General features: G+C 47.8%; 1 protein-coding gene and 1 long non-coding RNA gene across 3 annotated transcripts; one reads left to right on the top strand and one right to left on the bottom strand.

The window, feature by feature from the left end:
• Positions 1-2,397: 2,397 nt before the first annotated feature.
• LOC116439355 lies at positions 2,398-7,511 on the top strand. Its single transcript, XR_004238133.1, has 2 exons — positions 2,398-4,237; positions 4,926-7,511. It is a non-coding gene; the product is annotated as an uncharacterized LOC116439355 (long non-coding RNA).
• Positions 7,512-7,833: 322 nt separating this feature from the next.
• Positions 7,834-19,784, bottom strand: CD4 (CD4 molecule). 2 transcript variants are annotated; one of them, XM_032098786.1, is made up of 10 exons: positions 19,556-19,781; positions 13,559-13,687; positions 11,858-12,031; positions 11,629-11,772; positions 11,126-11,398; positions 10,312-10,674; positions 9,955-10,197; positions 9,746-9,864; positions 9,440-9,507; positions 7,834-8,233 (listed from the first exon to the last, which is right to left on the bottom strand). In XM_032098786.1, the coding sequence occupies exons 2-10, from the start codon at positions 13,614-13,616 to the stop codon at positions 8,221-8,223; spliced, it is 1,455 nt and encodes a 484-aa protein (XP_031954677.1). In that variant the 5' UTR covers positions 13,617-13,687; positions 19,556-19,781; the 3' UTR covers positions 7,834-8,220. The 2 variants fall into 2 exon arrangements, with proteins under 2 accessions (XP_031954677.1, XP_031954678.1); XM_032098787.1 differs by lacking the exon at positions 11,126-11,398 and having other exon boundaries at positions 19,556-19,784.
• Between the last annotated feature and the right edge of the window lie 4,838 nt (positions 19,785-24,622).

Here is a 24,622-nt window from a genome sequence, read left to right as displayed (position 1 = left end):
TCCGGCCGCCGCAGGCAGCCGCCCCGGCCCCGCGCTCCGGCCACCGCCGGGCGGGGCTCGGCGAGGGGCGAGGGGCGGGGAGCGCCGGCGGGGGACGGCGGCGGGAGCACCGCCGGGCCGAGCAGCCAGGGGGCGGGACGGGCGGACGGGCGCGGGAGCCGCCGCCCCGGCACCGGCCCCTCCGCTGCTCCCGACGGGCCGCGGCGACGGGGCGGGCTTGCGCCCGGCCGTGCGCCCGGAGCCGGGCTTGGACATGGCCCGCGCACGGCGGCTCCCCGTCCTGTGCAGCCCCCCTGCCCCACGGGGCGAGGCGGGCCGCCCCCGCAGTGCCACTCGCAGGACGAGAAGGTGCCGGGCTCCCTTTCCCAGAGAGAGGGATTTGAGGAGGCACCCAGGCCGTAGGAGATGTGGGGAGAATGGGTGCGAAGTGAGGGGAAAGGCAAAGAGCTGGTGCTGCGAAGGGTGCTTGGAGGGCAAGGTGCTCAGGGCATCGGATGCCCAGGGTGCCACAGCTGGCACAGCTGCTGTGGTGGCCTCTTCCATCACCAGCCAGAAACGTGGTCCTACAAACACGGGAAAGGGGGAAGAGAGGGCAGGAGCTAGAATGGGAGTAGTGCTCAGAGGAATTTGGTTTGGTTTGGTCATGTCAGAGGGGTAAAGCTCCCCCTCCAGCTGTGTCACCTCAGCGAGGGCAATCCTGGCTAGAGAGTCTTCCCAGGACAATAGACACCTCATTTTCCTGTTACCCGTCTTGCTACTGAAGTGAAGGCACCAACACCTTCCTTGTCTTCATTCATTTTAGGGCCTGCTGTCTGCCAAAATCTCTGTGCTCCTTTCCTTCACCAGAACTGGGATAGGAGTCCATTTTTGTGGACAGGGTGCAGCTGCATTAGCACCTCAGTTTGGATCAGGAAACACGAGCAATTTAGGTGAAAGGACCTGCAAGATGTGCAGCAAATGTGCTTTGAGCACTATGAGAATTCAGCTTTGCTTTGGGCTAGGGCTAGTCTGAAGTAAGTCCCCAGACATTTACAGTGTGGCCTCAAAGTCTTCATCATCAGCTGTTTCTCTCTACAGATCTGCTCCTGTTGCACCACCCTGTTTGCTAAAGTGGACCTAAGGATCCAGGATCTGCTCAGTTTTGTCATCCTGCTGACAGGGCAGATGTCATTTATCATTCTCAGTATTAGCTGAGGTGACCCCAAGTGTCTTAGATACCAAGGAATTTCATCTGAGATTTGTAGGATCAGCAGAGGGAGAGACTCCTGAGGAAGAAAGCTGGAGGTACTGCACGTTCTTGGGCCCAAGGGCAGTAGTGAAGGCAGTTCCAGAGGTGAAAAAGAGGTTTGCATTGCAGTAGCTGTTGTGAGTGGGGCCTCTTTTGGAGATAGTGAGTATATTGAGGAGCCACTAGAATAGATGCAGCTTTGTGTCAGGTAGGTGATAAGAGATATTTTTGAGGAAGACGGGTGGTGACAGTGCTGCCATGATCTGGCTATTCTTTGGTGTGAGGAACCCCCACAGAGGAACAGTCTTGAGGTGCAAGAGGTGCAACAGCAGGAGCCAAAGATGTGAGAAGGGACAGGTATGGCCTTCCTCTGTCACTTCTCAACCTGTATCATTTGTGGGAGGTTTATGCCTTGAAGTGAGAAGGTCTGTATCCACAAATGTAAACATCTGTGCAGCTTCAATTGTGTCATTTGTATGACTTGCTTAATGAGATAACTTCCACATCACCATCCTCTTCTGATTCAGAAGTTGAGTCTCCTTAGCATGAGTTGTTAGCCTGCCTGCGTGGGTGAATAAATCCTCGTGTTCTCTCAGGGAAACAGCAAACCAAGCTTCCAGCACTTTCTGTACTGTCTGCCTGCCTGTTCTCCACACAGGAAGGGACAGTCTGCAGCCCAGCATCTATTCATGGCTTAGGCTACACCTGACAGAGATAAGTGAGCAGAGCTGGATGGGGACAGTCCTCCTGTCTCAAGGAGGTTTCTTGTGCTTGCGAATGAGTCTGGGTTATTAGTCTGAATGAAAGCAAAATATGGAAGATTTACTGTGAAGTGGAACAAACTCTGTCAGAAGAAGAGCTCTTACCCTAGGGCTGTCACACTCCCAAGCAGATGCTTGTCCATCCTTCTCGTCTAAATGTATTTTATAGATTTCCAGACACCTGGTTTCACTGTTTTTTATAAGAGGTGGGTTGCAACTGTGTATATGCTGTATATTGACAATGCACATGCAAAGGAGCACTAATACTCAGACCTGGAAATCCTGAAGCCTCACAGTGCAGGGTTCCCTGTGTATCTGGGAAGTCCAGGCTAGAATTGTGACACCCCCCCCCCCCACCCCAAGGCTCATCTCTTAGGAGGACTCACACAGCTGGGAATGATTTTTAATTCCTACAGAGTCAGCCTGTTCTCCGACCAGCAACCTGCTGTCTAAAGTCTCAGCTCACTAAAATAGTCTAAGGCATCCAGGCCTGAAGAAACAGTACTGTTGCAATGTCGGGGTATGAAATGGTTTCTGGAAAAGTTCACTGCATAAAGATCAGTTATTTCTGGACAGCAGCTCTGCAGGTCCAGGGAAATGCACTTCCCAGAGGTGCCTTGGATCCTTAAAGGAACAGAGCTCATTAACCAAGAAACAAATGGCAGAATCCTAAAAGCAGAAGCATTAACACAACAGCCAAATGCACTTCACAGGGTTTTGATGGTTTGCAGCTCTTACTCAGGACTTTGATAGCGACCATGGGAGGTTTCATATGTTTCTCACAGATCATGGATGCAATTAAATCCACCCTCAGAGCCCCAACACGGCTTATACAGCCTCCTGTGAGGCTACATTGGTGTGCTTGCAAGCAGGTTTCCTGGCATCCTTCCTGGCTCTCTGAGCAGGGTGTGGTTAATGGCTAACAAGAATCCAGCCAAGCATCTCCCTTCAGTGACAGCGACTGCAATGTAGATTTGTCATATCCAAACCTTAGGTTCTATTTCTAGCACTGTACAGCAAGATTTAGTGCGATTTCTCGGATATTTCATCTGCAAAATGGGCAATTGATAATAGCTCTCATCAGGGGACAGATGACTAGTGCTGGTTATGAGCTACACAGAAATATTAAGGGTTCACAATGTATAAACTAGGATTTGGACTTGTGGATGCCCGTTTAGCACTGAATGTTTTTCCTTACACAGCTGGGCACCTTCAAAAAGAATTTTTTTTCCTCTGCCATGTACATAAAGGTTTGTATATGATATTTACCATGAGAAAAGGAATTTCCAGTGTAGCCCTGTCAAATATAGAATGGTTGTGATGCTGCATGCCATTTTGCAGAGGTGTGTATGTCCTCCTGCTTCACCCCATCCCCCTACCCATCCAACATAATGCTTTGTGTGTTCTTCTCTTCTGAGTGTTAGGGACCCCTTTTTCATCCCTCCTGCTCTTGTGGCATCACTGATATCCCAGCGCAGTGAATTCCAGTCTGTAAAGGATGTAAAACTGTCATTTCAGAATTTAATTATGCTGCTTTCCAAAATTACCGAACACTTACTTGTTTGTTCTCATACACAGAAAAGATAATTAGGAGCTCTTGAATCATTAGTCTGGGAACCCACAATATCTGGAAGGAGCTGAAATTACTTCATTGCTTTAAATTTGTAACACTGAATTGCAATTTCTGTTTTACCTCCAGCTTTTCTAGGTATGTTTGAGGTTTCCCAAGACCAGAACAATCGTTTAATTAAAAAATAGCCTGGGCTTTCAGGAGCACTGCTGAGATGCTGGATGCAGCTGGCCCCTGCCAGGGAAGCTCTCTGGCTCTCCTCGTTGTTTCAGGTGGTGTGCTGGCCTCTCTGGAGCCATGGTCCTCACACAGCCAGCATCACTGTTACTGCTGTTCATCTCCAGAACCTCATCTCCACACAGACAAGCTCAGAGGAGGGACTTCCCTGCGCTGGAGCCTGAAGCAGGCACCATGACATGAGCCAGCTGATGCTGAAGCATTGAGGAGCTGGGGTTTCTCCTTTCTTCCTTTTTGATGCCTTGCCAATGAGGCAATCTCTGCCACCACCTCTTATTCTGCTGTTCTTTGATTCTCCAGATCTGGAAGTACCTCTAAGACTTGGCCAAGCTGGACAGAAAATGAACAGAAGGAGAGCCAAGGATTTCTTCAGGGGGGTTGCCAAGGAAGGATGATGACATGCATGAGGCAAAGGCTGTGGTTTGGAGGTGTTGCTCAGAGGTGAGTGCACTAACAAACCCTGGGCTTCCTTCTAGGAAGCACGCACTTGGGAATACTCTCAGAAAGGAACCAGTCCAGAGCTGAGCATCTTGAAAGAGTCTGGTACTCCAACTTTACCCTCACCTTTGAAGGGTGGATGGAAGTTACTCTTTCTCTGCAGCTGCATTAGGCTGAGTGATGAGCCGTTCAAATGGACACTGAATACTGTCCTTCCTCTCCCCTCTCCCCCCCCTTCCCATCCCCAAGATAAAAAGAAATTAGAAGAGTCTGAAGTGCACAGCTTTTCCCTTGTAGACTTTGGGAACATGCAAAGAAACACACAGGGTCATTTGGCTCTGAAGGCTGAGGGATGCGAGTGCTTTGCTGTAGAGCCTGCGGGGAGCATGAGTCACATGGATCGCCTCGGCAGATCCGGGCTGACAGCATCCACCAAATCACTGCCTCACGTTGCACTCAAAGGGCAAAAATAAACTGGGAAGCAGGAGGGGCTTTGGGAGGTAGCACTGTGGGACAGGGTTATTTCAGCCCGTGTGTTCCTTGATCAGCAGAACTGGACAGGGCACTATATCCTCAGCTGTGTCCAACCTCCTCCATCCACTGGAGCAAGGAGGTCTGTGGATCCTGACAGAGGACCATGCACTGGAGGGGGGTCCAAAGGACTGAAGCATGTGCTTTTTCCCTTCTGCAGCCCAGAAACATGGGGACCAGTAGTACCAGAAAGACTGACATAACAGGAAAAATCAGCACTTCACGTATTTTTCCAAACTCATGCTTTCTGTGGTATTTCCACATCACTACACAGAGCTCTTGCTGACATTGTCATTTTGTAAGTATTGCCGTGTATGCCATCATCTCAGGGCTACTCTGATGAGCTGTCACCACATGATAAAATAAGTCTGTCGCTGTGTTTGCTGCTTTGCAGCGTTGTATCTTGCTGTGATTTGTGTCATGTAGAGGCATTAATTCCATTGCATAGTGTAAATACACCATCGTCACATGCTCCCTGAGAAGGAGGACCAGGATACATGGAAGAGAGCCTGAAAAGTCCTGGCTTGGGCAAAATGTAACTGCACTCCGTTCCAGCTGAGGACTCATCTACCTCAACATGTTTTGTGCAAGCTTGTTCTTATCTGGTTTGAATCTCTACCTCTGTGCTGCCTTGAAGCCCACACTGAAGCTTTCAGTATTGCACTCAGATGGAAAGCAAAGCCCAACTAGGACTGACTCTGTGGACGACTTTTCTCTCAATCAGGGCAGTCCGTGCATCTAGGGAACAAAGGAGGTCGTCATATGAAAAGACACAGACAGGAATGCTGCCAAAAAAAAAAGAGATTTATAAGATTGGGGCCTGCAGTGGTTTGTGCTTGCAGGTGAGCTTCAAGTAGAGTAGGGCAGGGTCACAACTTTTGAGATCAGGAGACCCACTGAGGAACTGTGCAGTGTTGAGGAAGGCCTATCGTTTTTGTTACACTCATCCAGACGGGAGAACTGGAGCTGTGCATCTGTGGATGCGGCTGTGCACTTACAGGCATCCCAGTGGCACCATCACATCTGCTGCCATGCTAACCAGGCCACCTGGAAACAGACGGAGGGACCTTCTGCACCAATGTCAGGGGTGGGAGCCTGAGTACTCTTTGCAGGTGGGTCCCAGCTGTGAATGGGGACACAACCTTTCCTCACTTGTGAGGACCCAGTGTGCCTCTTCCAGCCTGTGGAAGAGAGAACTGCCTCCTGGCTTTGACAGCTGTCAGGCAGCTCAGGCACCTCCGTGCTCTCCCAGTGCCAGCATTGTCTGCTACCTGTGTATTTCATCCTGGACAGGCCAGGTTTGATGGACCTGAGAAGAAATTAACTGTACGCTGACTGAAACTGGGACACCAGGTTTTTAATAAACCCTATTAGCTTAGTCTTTTATTATCAGGTTGATTCTTTTCTGAAAAGTCAAGGCTGGCATTTTTTGGTACAGAGATGGTTGGTTCAGCTGCCAGAACCTCGGAGATGGCTGCAGTGCTAAAGGAGATCCCAAGCAATGCTCACCCAGCCTGATTTTTTGTCCCATCCGGGTATCAGGTGGTACAGGATAATCCCTCTGCTCCAGATACCCGTGTGAGTGAAAAAAGGAGCTGATTTGGGTACTCAAGCAGTTATTTAATGTGAAGGGTCTGGACTGCAGAAACAGGGGTAGTTTTTTGTTGAGGGGACTGTGCCAAGCAGTTTGTCATGACCATTACACGGACCACCACTGACTCTGCAGTCGTTTTCCCACATACAGCTCCTAAAATGGACCTGTCCTTAAGTTATGATGATGCCTTGTTTAGCAGATTGATGGGCCACAACTGGCTCCCAAGGTATGCTGGCAGTTCAGGGACAAGACAGGTGCAGGAGGAGCAACTGCATGCACCAGGATATGGACCAAGGCTTTTCCAAAATTAATGTAGTCATGTGCACAGAAGCACAAGCTATGAGAAGGAAAGTGGTGTCAGTGTGGGCCTTTGTCACTCTTGTTTGAGTGAGGATGATAGTGGAGGAGCAGGCATGACATCAGTGTGGGCCCACACGTGCTGCCACAGCTGCCTGGGGCTGCGCCCCATGCCAGGGGTTGTGGGCTGGAAGATTTCCCCCGGCTCACAGGTGTTGTCTGTGCCGTTGTGGCTGCCTGTCTACTGTCTGTCAGTAACAGCGTGATGCTGGCATGACTGACACACAGAAAACCCCTCCTCCAGCACCAGGCATCCCACGGAGGGTCTTCACCGCAGGGAGCCCTTCCCACAGCCCAGTGCCCCTCTGTGCCTGTCCCCAGCAAGGCCAGTGCAGACAAACAAACCGGGACTGCAGCCAGTGGCAGCTGTAGGACCTCAAGGCCTTTTTGACCTGCCACTAGCAGACAGTAGAGCAATTTCTATAAACACAAGACTTCTGTGTACATATTTTAACAGCATTTTTCTTTCAGGACGTTCTGTCATCTCTGCAACATGCTTTTAGTTCCATCCTAAATTTCCTGGGCTTTTCACTCCCTCTTCTCATCTCCTTGAGCCAAAAAAAAAAGGGTCATTTTGGTGAGAAACATTTTCAGTGGTTTTCTCAGAAGCATCTGCTCTCTGCACTCTGTGGGATTATGCAGTTCAAGGCTGGTTTGTTCTCCTAGGAAATTACTTTTTCACCCCCTTCCCAAACTTACCTTCTAGATCAACATTCAGAACTTCTTTGGGCTCTGACTTCCAGAATCTATTGGTATCCTGAACTGCCCTCCCAATAAAATTAGTTCTGAATTATCCCACTGATTGTCCTGTTTTCACTTGTTTGTTGGCTTGTTATGGGAGAGGTGAAAGCTAAAGGCTGAGGAATAGATATGGGGGATCAGATATGTAGGTCTAGGGGTAAATACGTAGGGTTCTGACTGCCCAGGAAAGGCAAATGAGCATGGACAAACAGGTTTTACAGAGAGCAAAGAGCTAGTGCATTAAGGAAGGCTCATGGCAGCCAGGGATGTTTGAGATAGTGAGAATCAGCATTTCACATCCTAGCAGGAAAGAGAGAAATGTGAATTTGAACCAGACAAGAGTGCCTCAGAAAAAATGTAGTCCAGCTTGCAAAAAATAACTCCCAACCCCAAAGTAATTTATTGTCGCTCAAGCAGATAAAAGAAGCGCATAAAATTGGTTCCACAAGAAGGTCAAATTAAGTGCATGAACAAAATATAAGCATATTATATGTGTGTGTGTGTGTATATATATATATTCTGTTCAGTGTCTCTCATTATAGAACTGGGGATCAATCTTAACCCTTCAGGGTTTCTTGTCTTGTCCATTGGCTCCGAGCCAGACAACCTCCCTCCATGGCATTAGACTGGGGGCATGGTGAAGGAATAAAGAATTGCATTAAAACAGGAGAAAGGGAGATGGATTCACAGAGCATTATGGGCTGTCAGGTGTTTAGGTACAGGCAGAGACTTCCTCAGTCCTTGTGACGCCAGTGCTGCAGTATTAGTTCAGCCGGCTGCAAGAGAAAAGGACTACATGAGTACCACCCCTCACTTTTTTTGCAGAGAATGACTGCCTGCCTCTGTAGCTGAGGACGCAAACAGTTACTTGAGCATCCACATGCCTGCGGTTTAGGTTTCAGTTACACTGAGCTGCTTACTTGGCAAAGAGAGTTAAAGAACAACTGTATCAGCACTTGTGCTGCACAGATTTATCTAGATTTTGATGTATCTGTACAGGCTTTGTCCTCTCTTTATGGGGATTATTTTTTAACCTTGATAAAATGTAGGTGAAAACGAGGTGAATTCTTTGACACATGTTATGCTCTTCACCACATATACATCCCAGCTGTGATGCAGTATCTGCCAATAAACATTCTCACTGAATTCTTGGTGACAGTGAAAAAAATTAGGTGAAACTATCACAGTTTGCCAACATCACCAGTGAAAATGAAGCAGAAGTCTGGTTCTGTATGCAAACATTCATTGAACTTGTTCATGCAATCATTTCTGCTTCCTTTTGCGCTCCACTCCAGTGACAGAATGGCTGTCAGTGTTTCCCAACAGCTGCTTCTGATGCCTGATACCATATAAGCTTAAAGACATGGAAAAGGGCAGCTTCTCTGCTGAGAAATCCTTGCTCCCATGAAAAGGGTCATGCATGACACGATGGTGTATTTCACATCACCCAAGGCCTTTAGGAAAGGGTACAAATCACAGTGTTCCATGACTTTTTCTCCTCTTTTGTTACTCCTGGGAGGTTATTGGCGATTTTCACCAACTGCAGTCCAGCACTGCTCTAGCAGAGCTGGAATTAGATTATGGACATCACGGATTTTTAAAATTTGGGTTTCATCGTTGTGCTTGGTTTGTGCCTTCCACCTCCACGACCTTGATATCCAGATCTCAGGTTCACTGTGGAGCCTACCAAAGGGCTTTGGAGCTTCTGCTTGGGTTGGGCTAACATCTCTCAACATTAAGATAATTCGAGTGAAACCACTCTGCTCGAAAGTTTCCCAGCACAGTGCTACCATGGGTTTGGGATTTAACATAGCTCGTAACTCTTAAGCAGGATTTAACATGAGTAAGAGCTGAAACTGCTGAAATGCAGCTGTACTGTTTCACCAAATAGGCTCAAGTTCAATTTCTCCCCACTCAGTCACCCAGCTCCTCTCCCTTGAAAACATTCTTTGCCCATTCTGGGTGCCTTCATTGCCACTTACTGTTGACACTGACACGTCTTGTTTTCCAGCAAGTATTGTCTTGCTTGTGCCATCCTTTTTCTCCGTTGCTGCCAGGAGAGAAGGGACAAAGAACAATTGGGTATTTTTATGATAGAAATGCTTTCCTCTGAAGTGGTAGTAAAGTGCTGTCTGACATCTGCAGACTGCCCATCTCAAAAACTTGCTTTGAGCCTAAGGATTGACCCTTTATCTGTTCTGCCCTGCACCCAGACAGGAAATCTGACTCCTCCTGTGGTTTGGAGAGCCAGTACTCTCCGCACCTTTCACAGGGACCATGGCACTCACCATTCTCCTCTGCCAGCTTATACCACTGATGATGCATAGGCACCCAAGGGCAAACACCAATAAACTGCCTGCAACACTTGCTCCAATTATCACATAGCTAATCCAAACAGGAGCTTCCTCTGTGGAAGGAAAAAGGTATTTAGACACAGAAACAAAGATCATTTTATAGCTTTAGGGTTGGGGACGGGACGTGATGCTAATTTCCATACCCACGTGGTAATGAAGGCTGATCTTTCTGTCATTGTCTTCTATGAGGTGACAGCTCCACAGCCCTGCAGCACTGATGTTCACCTCCAACTTTATTTCATGCTGCCTTGAGTTCTTAACGTCCATGTTAGTCCCATTCACACGTTCCCAGCGCAAGTAGGCATTGGGTGGGAGTGGACCAGAGACCTGGCAGGTCAGGGTCATATTGGCCCCTCTGGAGAGTGGCCCATCAGGGTTAGCTGAGACTGCAAAGGCAAGGAAAGGACATGTGAGTGAGGGGATGGGAAGATGGGTCCGTCCATGCTCTTGTGGCTTGCAGGTTTCTGCAACTCCTCTTCTTCATGACCTCTTTCTCTCACCTTTCATCACCACCAGCTCTATCTTGCTCTGCACATGCCTTCCTTGGTACTCCAGCTGGCACTGGTACTGTCCAGAATGGTTGAAATATACTTTGGGGAGCTTCACTTCTATGATGATTTCAGCATTTCTTTCAGGTATCTCAAACAGAAAGTTGCTGCTTTTTTTAGTCTCATGCAGCTCTCCTTGTGCTGTGACTTTGAAATCAAGCAGCTCATGAGCGTTTGCACCTTCCTGTTGTTTCCAGTTCAGCTGTCCTGTGAAACCTTCTTTCCATTTTATCTTCTGGGAGTTCAGATGCCATGACAAGATGACAGTGCTATCAACAGTTGCATACTTTCTTTCCAAATCTGGATTCTGAAAACCTGAATTTAGAAGACACAAGGAATACAGAGGCAGAAAAAGCCATGGTTACGCTTCCCCATATCTACCCTTGATCCAGAGTGAGGCACACTGCACTCAGTTGAAAAGGACTTGGAGAAAAGCCACAACATCCTCCAGGAAGGTTAAACAGTTAGTGTCTGAGAAAAAGACAGTAGAAAGATCCAAAGGTCCCAAGCACAGCAGAGCTGAGAAGAACAGACCCCGAGGAAAGGAGAACCTTCTCCTCACCAAGCCTGGAGATGAAAATGAGCACAAGTGTGGAATAGAGTTCAGGCAGCAGAACAATCCCCAAGCTGCATTGTTGGAAGCCCTGGGAAGTCAATCCTGGAGCACCAGTGCTTGGGATGCTGGAGATTAAAAGTTAAACTCATGAGCTGAAGCCAACACTGGTTCCCAAGCCTGTGTGTGAGTTCCATTTTTGTTGTCACATACCTAGTACCTTTATAACAAAGGAGATGTTCTGATTAATCAGTGGAGAGTCTGAACGGACCTGACACAGCCAGGTCCCACTGTCCGTAGCTTCCAGTTTCTTTAAATTCACTATGTATTTTTGATGGGTCTTGCTTTGTAATTCTGGTATTACTTTGTTGTTGTTGCTGTTAAACAATGTGATCTTGAGATTGGGTAGAGGACTGGATGAGTTTTGCATTAAAATCAGTTCAGGGACTTCATTTTGCAGAAAGTGCCCATCCAAAGAGACTGTCACTGCAAGAAGAAAAAAAGCAGAGACAGTAAGTCAATTCTTCTTCCTCCGAGGGAGGAACAAGTGTTACAGCAAAGAGACCATGGAGACGTTGTGCCCTGGAGATGGAGGAGAAATGAACTGTGATAGCCCAGAACAGAAAAAATGCAGCTGGATAAAGAATCCCAGCAGAGCTGTCTCTCCAAGCTCTATGGTCCCTTCCCCTCCTGATGGCTAAAAGCCCTCCACTCACATTTAAAGATATGCAGTGAGATGCGGACTTCGTGAGAGCTGGATTTACAGGTGTAGATGCCGGCGTCAGAGAGCTTCAAATCCCACATCCTCAGCTGTTTATTTTCCATCTTGACGTCAGCTCGATGAGTAGGGAAAGCTGATGCTTTTGAAAAAAGTAGGCTTGGTTAGGAGGGGAGAGGTTTCTCAGCTGTATAGAGGGAGAAGGGGTAACGAATTGCAAGCCTTACTTCTCCAAGCATTATTGTTTTCCGTCCGCCATAGAAGAGTTTTATAGTACATCCAGCTCACTTCATCCCGAGATAATTTTGAGTCAAGAGGTATGCCTGTGCATTTCAGGGTCACCTCCCCTCCTACAAGCCCAGTCTGGACTTCATTTTGCTGAGCCATACTGGAGATCAGACCTGAAAGTCAATACCCACCCAAAAAAGGCATAAGTTCACTTTCTGAAGGGTGGCTCAGTAAATACTTCCCAGCCCTCCAAAAAGATGTTGATATTTCTCCTCAATTTCTGAATTTGTCACTCCTTTATCTCATTAATCAATCAATCAGTCAATCAATCTCTTTTATTACCTGGCTAATGGTTACTCTCTTTCACGTATATTCAGAGAAAATATATTCAGAGAAAAGGAAAAATACCAGTAGTTATGGTGGACTGACCATCATTCGTAATTTTGAAGTGTCAACAATTTTACTGAAACAACCTTTTTCCACTGGACAAGACTTAGTTACTCTATTGGTAGCACAGGAAGAAGAGCACATGTCAGCCCTTCTTCACTCCCCAACACTTGATGCAGCACTGACAAATTTGCTCACACCTTCTTCTAGTTTTTGCATGGACAAAGACTGAAAACACAGAAAAATGAAGAGATAAAGTAAAAAAGAAAGAAAGAAGGCTGACCTAATGTCATGTTCCTGTTCTTGGGATGAGGGCTATGTGACAGTAAAAGAAATAGGATGTATAAGGTTGAAGAAACATTAGGAGTGGTTTCTTGGGAGAATCCTTTCCTTTCCTTCACTGTAAAGATGGTTTCTGCAGGAGACCTTAAGAAGGAGATGGAATTGCCAGAGGTAAGATTGGGAATAACCACAGGGTTGTGGTCTCCTGCCTCACTACTGGTAAGCTCTCAGAGATGCCTAACCTGCAAATCCCCCAGGTGACCTGAGTACTAAAGAGGTGTAGAAGTGTAAAATGAAAAGTTTGCATGAGTTTAATGTTGGGTTTGCCAGAAGTTACATCCCTCTAAGAAGTAACCTGCAACAGTACCAATGCAGATTTTTTAAATTGCCCATGGGACTACTGAAGTTTATGATTTTGTCCTAAACTGTGAAATTAGAAATGTCATTAATAAGAGTTGGTATCTCTTGCTTTTCATTTGGTTCTAGGGTGCATAAGAGATTTCCAATCTTTCCTCTGTGACCAGAGGAATCAAAGCTGAGTATCTGAGAAATGCAGGCTTGGCCTTATTCGCTGTCTTTCCTTTCTTGGAAAATGAGCACTGAAAAGTCCACCAAAGCTTATAACATTAGCAGTCAAGCTAAGTAAGCCAGTAGCATTCCATTTGTAAGGGCAAATCTGTGATGAGATTCTGAAGATTACATCACAGATGTGGTTATGCATCACAGATGTTTTTGCCCAGAGAGCTGGAGGCAGTGTGGAGGGCAGTTTTCCACTCTGCTTATTGTGTATCCTGGTTCTCACAGGACCCTCACTCCTGCATCTCTACAGGGCAGCTCCCCAAACCTGGCAATGCATGCTGGTTTTGGCTGGCAGGCTCAGCAGGCGGGCTGGGAACAACCTGAATCCCAAAGCTAAACTGTGTGAGGAGTCTTATCTGGCACATCAGGGAGAGCCTAGAAATACGCCGAACGTTGTGAGGCTTGTGAAAAGGCTGTGAGAACCACGAGGGTTTGCTGAGCCCAGGACTCACCCAGATGCAGAAGCAGGAAGGCAGCCATGCAGCTCACGGCTGTGCTGCACAACTCCATCGCTGTGGGAACGCTCCTCCCGTCTGCGGAGCGCAGGGCTGGAAATGCTGTCACTGCCAAGGGATCTTATCCTGGAAGACCCAAATGCTCTGTTAATAATGTCTGATTTTCAGACCTCAATGGATGGGACTTGTGTTCCCAGTCAGCTCCCACCATCCTTCAGTGCAGCAAAATGGAAGCTCATTGGGAAAGTCACCAGAGCCGTTTGTTTCAGCAAAGAATCCATCTGCAGCCTGCCCCTGGAGTTTGGTAATAAACATTTCATTTTACTCATCCCTAGGTTTCTGGCATTCATCAGGCAGCAGCTGTTTATACTGCCAAGAGTTCTGTGCTTTTTTACTTCTCTATGGTGGGTTATCATCACTCTTGCAGAGATTAAAGCTAAACACATACAGGGCTGCATTAGCAAGAGCACAGCCAGCTCTGCTGGAAGTAGAGTGAAGTAATTATTTCTCTGTATTTGGCACACCTGAGGTCTCATCTATGATACAGGGTACAGTTTTGGGCCCCCAGTACAGGAAGGATGCCAACAAACTGTACAGAGTTCAATGGAGGGCTAGTGAGATAGTGAGGAAGTTGGAGCACATGACATACAGGGAGAGGCAGAAAACTGGGTTTGGTAGGGAGAAGGGAACCAAGGTGGGATCTAATTTCAGTTTCCCATTATCTAAAGGATATTACGTAGAAGAATAAGCCACATTCTTCTCAGATGTGCCCAGGAGAGGAGCAGGAGGCAGCAGCCATATGTTGAGCAGGGAAATGTTGACTAGATATAAGGAAAACTTTCTTCCCACTGAAGGTGGTTCAGCAATGGAATAGATGCCAAGAGATGCCAGGCAGTCTCCACCGTAGGAGACGCTCAGAAGTTACCTTGACAAGCCCTGAGCAACATGTTAGAGTTTTTGATAGGAGAATGGACTGGAGACCTCCCAATATTCCTTTCCATCTAAATATTTCTGTGTGATTTTGTGATTCTATGATTACAGCCATCTTTAGGCTGTTATTAATGTTTTTCTTCAGGTTTGGGTTTGGTTTTTTTTTTTTTTTTTACTTCTTGCCTTAAAAATCTCAATAACCAGCAAGTCTGATGTTGGAAAGACCTGCTTGACTTCTTAGAACTATTCAAAGAAAAGTATGGGGAGAAGGGAGGAATGAGGTCCAAAAGAAGAAGTTGCATTAATGGTAGCAAAACCTTAAGTGGGAACTGGAAGCTAATGATCATGTTAAGGTGAGTTATCAAATTAGATGCAGTTTCTGACTGTAGCAGAGACCAGGTGCTGGTGACAGCTGCAGCTGGGTGGGCTGACAGGTGAAGGAGACCGTGACCGCTGATGCGAGGACACTACAGAGTTCTCCATCCCTAAACCAAGGCAAAAATCACAGAAGGGAAGCCAAGCAGGTTAAATGCTCTGGGGAGTGAGCAAGCCAGTGAGATGACCTCACTTCTGTGAAAGCAGGCAGTCCCTATGTCAGGAGTGTGACAGACTGAAGGCTGGAGTCATAATGGGATTAAACTCAAAAGAAATGCATGAATAATTTTCTACAATATTTATATGTATGATGTGCAATATTAAGTATAATATATTCTATTGGAGGGTAATTTATATTGATATTAATTGAAATGATCAGACCATGTGAAGCTATCAAAGAGTAGATGAAAACATCAGCACTACATTTAAATGGAGATCAGGTCAGCATGACATCTGACATCCAGACTGATGTACACACATGCACAGATGAAAAATGTTTGTGCAAGAGCAAGACAGCAGCCATATACACCATCAGAAGAGAAACAGGTGGCAAAGACACAGTCAGAGGAGATTTGTGGCTTCCCTCATACAAAGCAAAAAACCCATCCCAGGACAGGAAATATTTGCACGAGCTGTTTTCCGTGAAAATTGTAAAACGAAGGAGCCAGTGCATATATGATTGGAGATCAATCCTAACAAGATGCTGAGGCAGTGATGAAGCAGTTGGCTGGGTTAAACTACAGAATAAAGAAAGGGGCACTAACAAGGCATCTGTATGCATCTCACTCTGAAGGAACATCGATAACTGAGAACTGGCACAGGGCCCTGAGGAAGATCCATTCCTGAGGTGACAGGAGAAACCTCATCCCTGCTGTGAAATCTCGCATCACCTGCTCTTGTGGGATGAAGGAGTCAGCCCCCGCTCTAAAGTAATATCTGTGAATTAACAGTTCAGTGATGGGTTTCAAATATTTTAAGTCATTAAACTTTATATAAAACCTGAAGGTAATGGAACAAGTAAAAATTAATGAAATCGCTGAGTCACACCTCATAATTTTGTTTTGACTGGGAATCTCTATTCTCCTGTCATATGGCTTCAGTTTGTTCTTTGCCTTCTTGCTTCCTGGTTATTGAGCAAAACCACACAAGCAGAGCACCGTGGGACTGGTGAACTGATGACCTTGTGCAGCTTGTAGATGCAGATTGATGTATCTTTGTTCTTCTGTTTCTTCTCATGGTTTCACAACTTCTGCATTCCCACTTTGTTCACACTAATCTTTGTATTTCTGTGGCAGATCTCCACAGTGCAATGTTACCACCTACATGTTACAAGTCAGTGGGGAAAATGGGTTGCCTTCAGCTAGGATTTCTTTTGCACACTTTCCCTCTCTCCCTGTTTATTTCTACTTCTCATGCATGCCACTTCCTATTCCCCCCTGCCTTTCTATCTGCTTCTGCATCCCTCCAGGCCAGATCACAGGCAATGCTGCTCCGGAGTTCATAGATCTCAGTGAGCAAAGCTCTGCTGTCTTAACCGAGCAAGCTGCTCTCATTAGCGGATGCTTGTAGCAGACCCACAGCCTCCGTACAGGCAGCCCAGCTGTATCTTACGGTGGTACTCATAAATTAAGCGGTGTCACAGAATGTCCCCAGGCACTGGAACATACTCATCAGTCCTGTTAAATTGCTAGTACATTTCCTGACACATTTTTGGCCGGGGACAACTCTTGCCCTCCCAAGCAACTCTTGGGAAGCATTTAGGTGTTAGCATGGGCCAGGAACCTCTCCTATTAGGTGGCTGGCATGTGGCCAGTTCGTTTTGGAGGTTAAGTGAGTTTAATAGCCCAGACCATCTCATGCCAGCTGGCCTCTGTGCCAGAAACAGTCCAGGCGTACTTGATTTATTAGCACGTCTAGCGACGGAGGAGCAGGGCTCCCTCCCAAGTGAACATTGATTTCCATTTCATTTTAACTTCCCCCTCTTACTGAACTGGTTTAATTTCCTTCTTGACTTATTTTAATGATCCCTGCCTCTCTGAGGGATAGGAAAAGGAGAGCTGAGGTAGTGAGGAGGCTTGCTCCAGAGAATGATGCCTGCAGGACCAAGTCAAGCCTGGAGAACATCTGCTTGAGAGCAGGGCTGGCAGCCCCTCTCTCCCTCCAGCTCTGAACACCAGTGGGTGATGGCTACAGAGACCTCTCCACAGGCTGGCACTGGCATGACACAGGAGGAAACTTAAATTTAAAAAAAACCCAAAAAATAAAAACTTGGCAACCACTCCTGATGCAGAGCAGGCCGTCTCCCTTTCTCAGTGTGCTCCTGTGCCTCTTTCTTGCAGTGTGGCTTTGTTTTCTCCTCTCGCTCTTGCTTGTGGCTGTGCTTTTGATCTGGCAGCAGCTTGTTCTGCCAGGGTGGGGGGGCCCCCCAGCCCTCCCCCCACACCAGGGCTCTACACCTCAGCTTCCGCTGTGGCATTTCCCCTTGTGGTGCCTGCTGGGGAGGGCTCAGGGATGCAGCTGCCTCTTGCCCTGCTCGAGAGTTAGGCTCAGCTGTGGGGCTCTGGGCTAAAGGGGTTCACCTCTCCTCAGTTAAAAAATTTGAAACAAAGCTGACTCAGCTCTTTTACCAAATAGCAGTTTCTTTGAATTTACTTCTTAACGTTAAAGCAAACGTCAGGTGAGCAGCAGGCAGGGTAAGAGACCAAGTGCAATGAAAATAGGCAGCAGAGAGCCAAGTTATGACAGCAGTGAAGGTCATTTCACGGTACCTACTGATCCCCTGGACTGTCTGACCCTGCTTCCATTTCCTCCTGAGCACCTCTGTCTGCTCATCTGAGAGCAGCTGCCACCCTCACGTTGGAGCTGCTGGGAGAGGGAAGTGCTGGAGCAAGGTCTTTGGGGTCACACAGGTGAAAGCATCTGAACCTCCCCGAGACATGTCCCACCATCAGGACAAGGCAGAGTGATGAGGCCTCTGTGTCAGCACCAGCTGAACTCCCTTCAGCCATAAAGAACCCCATGCCCAGTCATACGCCTGGAACCATGTGGAGGCCACAAAAAGTGGCTCCATCTCCACAGCTCAGGCTGCTCCCTTCTGGCCTAGGGGGAAGCCAAGATCTGCCTTTCTAAAGCCACCGGAGGCTGTGACTAATCAAGGCACTGTGATGCACTCTGAAATCAGGTCCTCCATCACCCTTCCAAGCCCTGTATGTGCTTGGGATGACATTTGGGTACCATCCCTCCTTCATTTTGCTCTGGTGAATACAGGCTCCCCACATGAGGCTGTGGCAGATCAGGTGGGCACCGTCCCTGGGTGCTCAAGAACTGCTAGTAGGAATGAGGTGGATGCTCAGTTTCGATGAGCCAAGCCCGGCTGTGCTGCAGGCGGCTTTGGCAGACATGTTTGTGAGACAGTGGAGAGGACAAAGGAAAGGTCGGGGAGACCTTGTCACAGCCTTTCTGTACTTAAAGGGATCTCATAATAAAGATGCAGAGCGACTTTTTACATGGACAGATAGTGATAGGAGAAGGGGGAACGGTTTTAAACTAAAAGAGGGTAGGTTTAGATCAAATGTTAGGAAGAAATCTTTTGCTCAGAGAGTGATGAGGCACTGGCACAGGTTGCCCAGAGAAGCTGTGGCTACTCCATCCCTGGAAGTGTTCAAGGCCAGGTTGGATGAGGGGCTTTGAGTGACCTAGTCCAGTGGAAGGTGTCCCTGCCTGTGGCAGGGTTGTTGGAATGAGATGTTCTTTAAAGGTCCCTTCCAATCCAAACGATTCTGTGATCCTGTGATTCTAACCTGCACCAGGGACTGTTGAGTTCATAGTGGAGAACACTGAGTAGTAACCTGAACTCAACCTTAATGCACCACGTGGAGGAAGGAATATCTGAGGTGGCTGATAGAGGTTGAGTACACCACCTGAAAGTTGAAAAATTCAACCAGAAATGAAACTCCTGCTTTCAACTGCGTAGCAGCCCATGAAAGGGGAAAACAAGTCTCTTTTCTGTTGTCCTTAAACTGAAAGGATCCCTCTTTTTCCAAGAAATCCTGCTCACTCAGCCCTGAGCTAATGGATCAGGCTGCATTGGCAGCTAGTGTCAGGCAGTGAGCCAGTCAGCCTGGATTAGCAGAACAGACCCCTCCGGTCTCAGCACGTACAGATGTAAGCAGACATCCTTACTTAGCTAGAGACTGGCATCTTCTTATTTTTGCAGGTTTTTTTTAGAACAAAGCTCCCCTTCCTGGAGGGTACATGGAGAAGGTGATAGCAAGTGACAGCTGGTAGAGGGCTGCTCCCCAATGCATTTGCAGCCCTTGGGTGATATGCAGTCACCAGTGACAGGCCCTCATATAGGACATATTTCCCTATATATGGGTTTAAAGATCCATGACATCCCCAGGCTCTGAGGCAGGTTGAGCTCTTCATAGCTCCCTTTTTTTCTGCCCCTTTCAGAGAAAAATCCAGGAAGACAAAACAGTTTTTAGTTAAAATTAAAAGGCCTTGGAGAATTGCACAGCCAGAAGTATTATCAAGTCAAAGATTTAAGGTGGTTTTGCAACAGACCTTTAAGCGAGGCAAAGCCAATCCATCTGCACCAAAACACAACTTGAGTGGAGTAATAAAGTTCGTAGCATTCAAAAACCCGAAAACAGGCTGGCGTCTTAGCAAAAGAAAGAGTTTCCTTACCTCTTTTCTCTCAGCCTCTGTGCTTCTGTCTCCTTGTGTTTGTCACCTGCCTGATCTCACCCAGCTACAGCTGAACCAAAAGAGGAATGAAGTTAATGTTCAGCAAGCAGATGTTTGGTTGGCCTTGATGTCTCCTCCTCTCCAGCTGGAGCGACAGCAAGGTCTTGCTGCCGGCCCAGGTTCTGCTGACATCCGCCGACTTCTCTCGGCAGATGGTGATTTTCCAAAGGCACGTGATTTCGGCTCTGGGTGTGAACAGAAATGGACCTTAGCGGAAGGCGATGTATGGCAGCGGTGGGGAGAATGAGTGTGCAAAACAGAGAGAGCCTATTGGCCATATGGCAGCTGGTGGAGGCCGTGACGGGGCTGAAACTAGAAATGAATGGTTGGGAGCTGGTTCTGCTCTGCTGAGGAGGAAAGCTCACAAACTAACAGGTGAGCTGGGCAGATCCGGACCCAGCCCGCACCTCCCGCACTCTGTAAGAGTCATCTGAGCTCCATTTCCCAGCCGGTCTCCTGCACCACCACTAAGAGGAAGCACCTCTGAGGAGCTGACCCCAGCCCCACCTGTCTGTGCAGTATGTCTGAGGTTTAGGGTGAGATGAGATAATATTTTCTTTATGGCAGCGATGGCTTTACCTTGGCTGTCTGGCAGCACCCACCCCGCTGCTCTCTCATTCCCCCTCCTCAGCAAGGCAGGGGGAGAAGATATAAAAAACCCTCTCAGGTCAGGATAAGGACAGGGAGAGCTCTCCCCAGCATTATCATGGGCAAAACAGACTTAACTTGGGGAAAGGTTAATTTAATTTATGGCAAATTAAAAACAAATAAATTGATAAAATTAAGTGATAAATTAAAAAAAAAACCCAACTAAAAAAGCTTCTCCCACCTCTCTTTTCTCCACAGGCTCCACTTCACAGCTGACTCTTTTGTCCCTCCTTCCTCCCCCAGAATGTCACAGGGGGACAGGTCATGGGAGTTGTGGTCAATTCATAGCACTCCATCTCTGCTGCTTCTCCTATTAATGCTGTTTCACTGTGGCGTCCTTCAAGAAATGCTCAGATGTGGGTGCCTCCCAAGGACTGCAGCTCTTCATGTTCATCTTGATATTAGAAAGACTTTTTTTACAGTGAAAACAATCATTCACCAGAACAACCTCCCCAGGGATGTGGCAGAGTTGCCATTGCTGGAGACTTTCAAGGTGTGACTGGGCAGGGTGCTAGATAACCTCATCTAGGAACCCAGCGCGGGTCCTCCACAGCTCCACAGCTCCACAGGAGCCACAGCTCCTGCCAGAAAACCTACTGGCTCTCCATGGGCTGCAGGGGAATCTCAGCTCTGGCACCTGGAGCACCTCTTGCTGCTCCTTCTCCCCTGGTCTTGGTGTCTGCAGGGCTGTTTCTCCCACGTATTGTCCTTCCTGTCTCCCACAGCTGCTGCGCACAGGTTTTTACCCTCTGTTAAATACACTGTCACAAAGGTGCCACCAGCATCACTGATGAGCTCAGCCTTGGTCTCCAGTGGGTCTGTTTTGGGGATGTCTGGACGTAGCTCTGACTGACATGGGGCCAGCTCCTTCTCACGTCTCACAGAATCCACTGACGCAGCCCCTCCAGTACCAAAACCTTGCCCTGCAAACCCAATATAAGGTTACTCATTGGTAGGTAACCTGTACCAACCTGTACTGCTACTGAATCTCAGCTGTTTCCCTTCTCTGTAGGGTGGAGGAGGGGGCTTTTGTGGTTTTCCACCCACATTTGGTCTCTCTCTCTCTCTCTGAATCCCAGCCTCAGCCAAGGTGGCGGAAACCCACTGAGCCCCAGACACGGCTGAGATTTCATCTCTGTGCCACCCACTCTTCTCCTTTTGGCAGTGACTTGCCCTTTGTCTGGAGGGTGGGGGTCCAGGATGCCACCAGGCTTTGGGGGGAGCAGGGACAGACAGCCACAGCAGTGAGGTTTGCAATGTGCCACCAGCTGTGACAGGAACAGTGCTGATCCGGCCTCGAGTGCAAGAGCTTCTCCACTGCTTGTGACTTTGGAGAAAAATGAAGATGTTCCATCTCAGACAGGAAGTCACCTGCATGAGACAGGAACTTCCCAGTGTGGGATGCAAACACTGGGGTGGGATGGGATGGGATGGGATGGGATGGGATGGGCACTCTTCCAGTGTCCAGAACTTGTGAAAACCCTTTTTAGAGACACAGCTCTCCTGCAAGAACCTAATGCAACATATCAGCATCTTCAAAACTCTCTCACGTGTCAAATAGAAATGTCCTTTCTGGTCCCCAGCTGCCAGAGAGGGGCTGTCCTGGGGGAAAAAAAAGAGTTAAAAAACCTCAGGTTGGGATTTTAAGGCCGTGGCATCTCAGTGCTTGGGGATCTGGGGCATTGAGCTGATGCTTCAGTTTGCACAGATTCTGGCTTGCATTTTGTCTCCCCAGCACACTGTAATGCAGAAACATTGGCTTGTTTTTAAACAGTTGGTTTATGTCACTGCAAATATCTACCAGAAATAGCATTCCCTGAAGGGGGAAATTGCAAAATGCACTTGAACTTGCTGCAGAGTTGCAAGGAGAAGCAGGGCTGTGGGTCTGAGGTGACAAAACTGCAGGCTTGTCACGTTGTGAGAATGCCTGTTCTGCATCCACTGTCACCCTAGGGTGGGGATCCATCTCTTGGAGCTGCTACAGTTGTGCAGTGAACAGGTACCTCTGGGACCAAGGGTCACAGCGTGCAGTGACGTGTTTGTATCACTTTCATCCAAGCATCTCAAAGCACTTTGCAAGCATTAATTAAACATCAGAATCCAGAAGGGATGAATAATATTAGCCAGTCAGTCTCTCTTCTGAATGTAATATTCCTCATAAATATTTAACTGTTTTTTAAGTTCTTTGCACGTCTGGTTCTCACCTCGCTGGGCCAGTTGCTGTACTGCACCCCTGGGGAAAGGGGGCTCATCCAGCATCACACACTGACCCTGTGGCACAGCGAGAACAGCCTGAGCGCTACACATGGCTCTCCCCCCACAAATCAGTGGCTGTCATGTTTCCCTGCTTTATCCCCTGCAGAGACACTTTGCGCTGTCTCTCTTTGCTGTAATCCCATCACCAGCAGTATTTTTGCAAGCTGAGGTTGGAGAGAAACAGATCCTCTCAGCGGAGAGAAGAAGCTTCCAGGCTGTGCTGGGTGATGGTCACAGTCTGCAGAGACACTGAGTCTCTCCAAGGAAGTGAGATAAAGGTAGAAAAGGGTCTCAGAAATCAGATGTTGAGAAAGACCTTTTAACTGGCTTCACTGGAAAGCCAAGGTGCCTCCAGAGATCGTCTCCTTTAAACCAAGTTCCCTGCACATCAGTGGGGACTATGACTGTGCCTCTGTAGTCTGACAGGTGAAAGATACGCAGGTATGTTGGAAAATTAGTGATTGCTCAGTGGTGTTGGAGAGAAGGAAGGACAGGTGTTTGACACAGTATAAAAAACAGATCTTCAGGCACCTGACTGTCAGCGACTGTCAGCGGCTTCAAAGGCCAGCAGCGTTCTCTTTGCAACAGAATAGCTGGCACCTGGTGAGCTTCTCGGGGGGCATTTCTGAGGCTAGATGTGGGAGCTAGAAACAACAAGGTGGCTGCTGAGGGGGCCCAGTGATTTGCCCCAGCACAGCTGTGTTCCTCAGAAAGGGGGAAGGCTGGGGAGAGATACCTCTCTGCAGGCACTTGGAAGCCTGAAGTGGGAAGAAAGGACTCTAAGCAGGTATCATACAGGTTCATTTGCTGATCACAGTGGAAAACCAGGAACCTTCCAGAGATGTTTTTCATGAGCAAGGTGTAGTGGTTTGGTCCAAAATACTCATTACTATTTATCTGGTGTGAGATAAGAATTAGGAGAAATGCAAAGCAGGCACCAAACTTGAAAGAATATAAAGAAGTTTATTAACAGACCTAAAAGAAGGAAAAAAAAAATTTATACCACCTTCAGAACTCTCCTCCTCCCCCCACCTTCCTCCCTTCTCCCACTGACAATGTTCAAAGACAACCCTTAAGATGTTCAGTCTGTTTACCACTTCCATAATAACCTTGTTCAGTCCATTTAGAAAGAGAAGTCTCTTCTTGCTCATGCTATGAAAACATTACCACAATGAGACAGCCGCCCACTTCCAAATATTGTTCAGTCCATTCAGGAAGAGGAGTCTCTCTGCCTGCGTGTGAGTCCTTTCCCCCGACTTGCAGCTTTTCCCGCAACTGCTTTCGAGGGTCCCCTCTTGAAGTTTTTTGGGGTACAATTTTAAGGTTGAGCCGTTCAGGAACAAGAACAGAGGCCCTTCTCCTTCCCTGGGAGCAAAGGGTCTTCATCATCTTCATCGTTAGGACTATCTCTGGGAGCATCTCTAGGAACTGAGGTTTTCTCCTTTCCCATTTGGAGCAAAAGTCCTCATCTGGTTCATCTCTAGGGACTGAGGTTTTCTCCTTTCCCGTTTGGAGCAAAAGTCCTCATCTGGTTCATCTCTCCCTGTCCAAACTTCTCATGAAATTACAGCTGCATCAGCATCTGCCAATCTCAGCGCAGGTGCTTTTGCTCACGAGTTGAACACTCCACCCCCCCATATCTTCATGAAATTACAACAGGATACTCTGATATATCATAGCTTCACAACAGAATTTCAGCTTTAAGCATCTCCTCTCTCTTCCCTCAGGTTTTCAGCTCTTCACAGCAATAAAAGGGTTAATCTCACCTCGGCCTTGCAGCTTTGCAGCTGGAATGTTGAATTTTTCTTATCGCAGTGGAGAGGGGGGAGAGCCGAGCCGCTCCGGCTGCCCACAGCAAGGCAGTGGGGGGGGGTTCCACGGCTGGAACAGGTCCATCGGCTTCAGGATGGCCGTGGCCCGGCCCGGCCTGGCCCAAGCAGGGCCTGGCCGGGCCCACTGGGCCCCACACGGGGCCTGCAGCCGCCTGCCCCAGCAGCGGAAACGAGAGAGAGCTTGGAGGGGGAGTTTGCCTATTCCTAAATGTGTATCACAGAGGTGATCACAACTTTAAGTGGCTTAGAGAATTGTCCATATTCAAACTGG

This window comes from Corvus moneduloides, chromosome 2 (genome assembly GCF_009650955.1).
Source record: "Corvus moneduloides isolate bCorMon1 chromosome 2, bCorMon1.pri, whole genome shotgun sequence".
NCBI classification, from domain to species: domain Eukaryota; kingdom Metazoa; phylum Chordata; class Aves; order Passeriformes; family Corvidae; genus Corvus; species Corvus moneduloides.
This window is presented reverse-complemented; position numbering and strand designations above follow the sequence as displayed.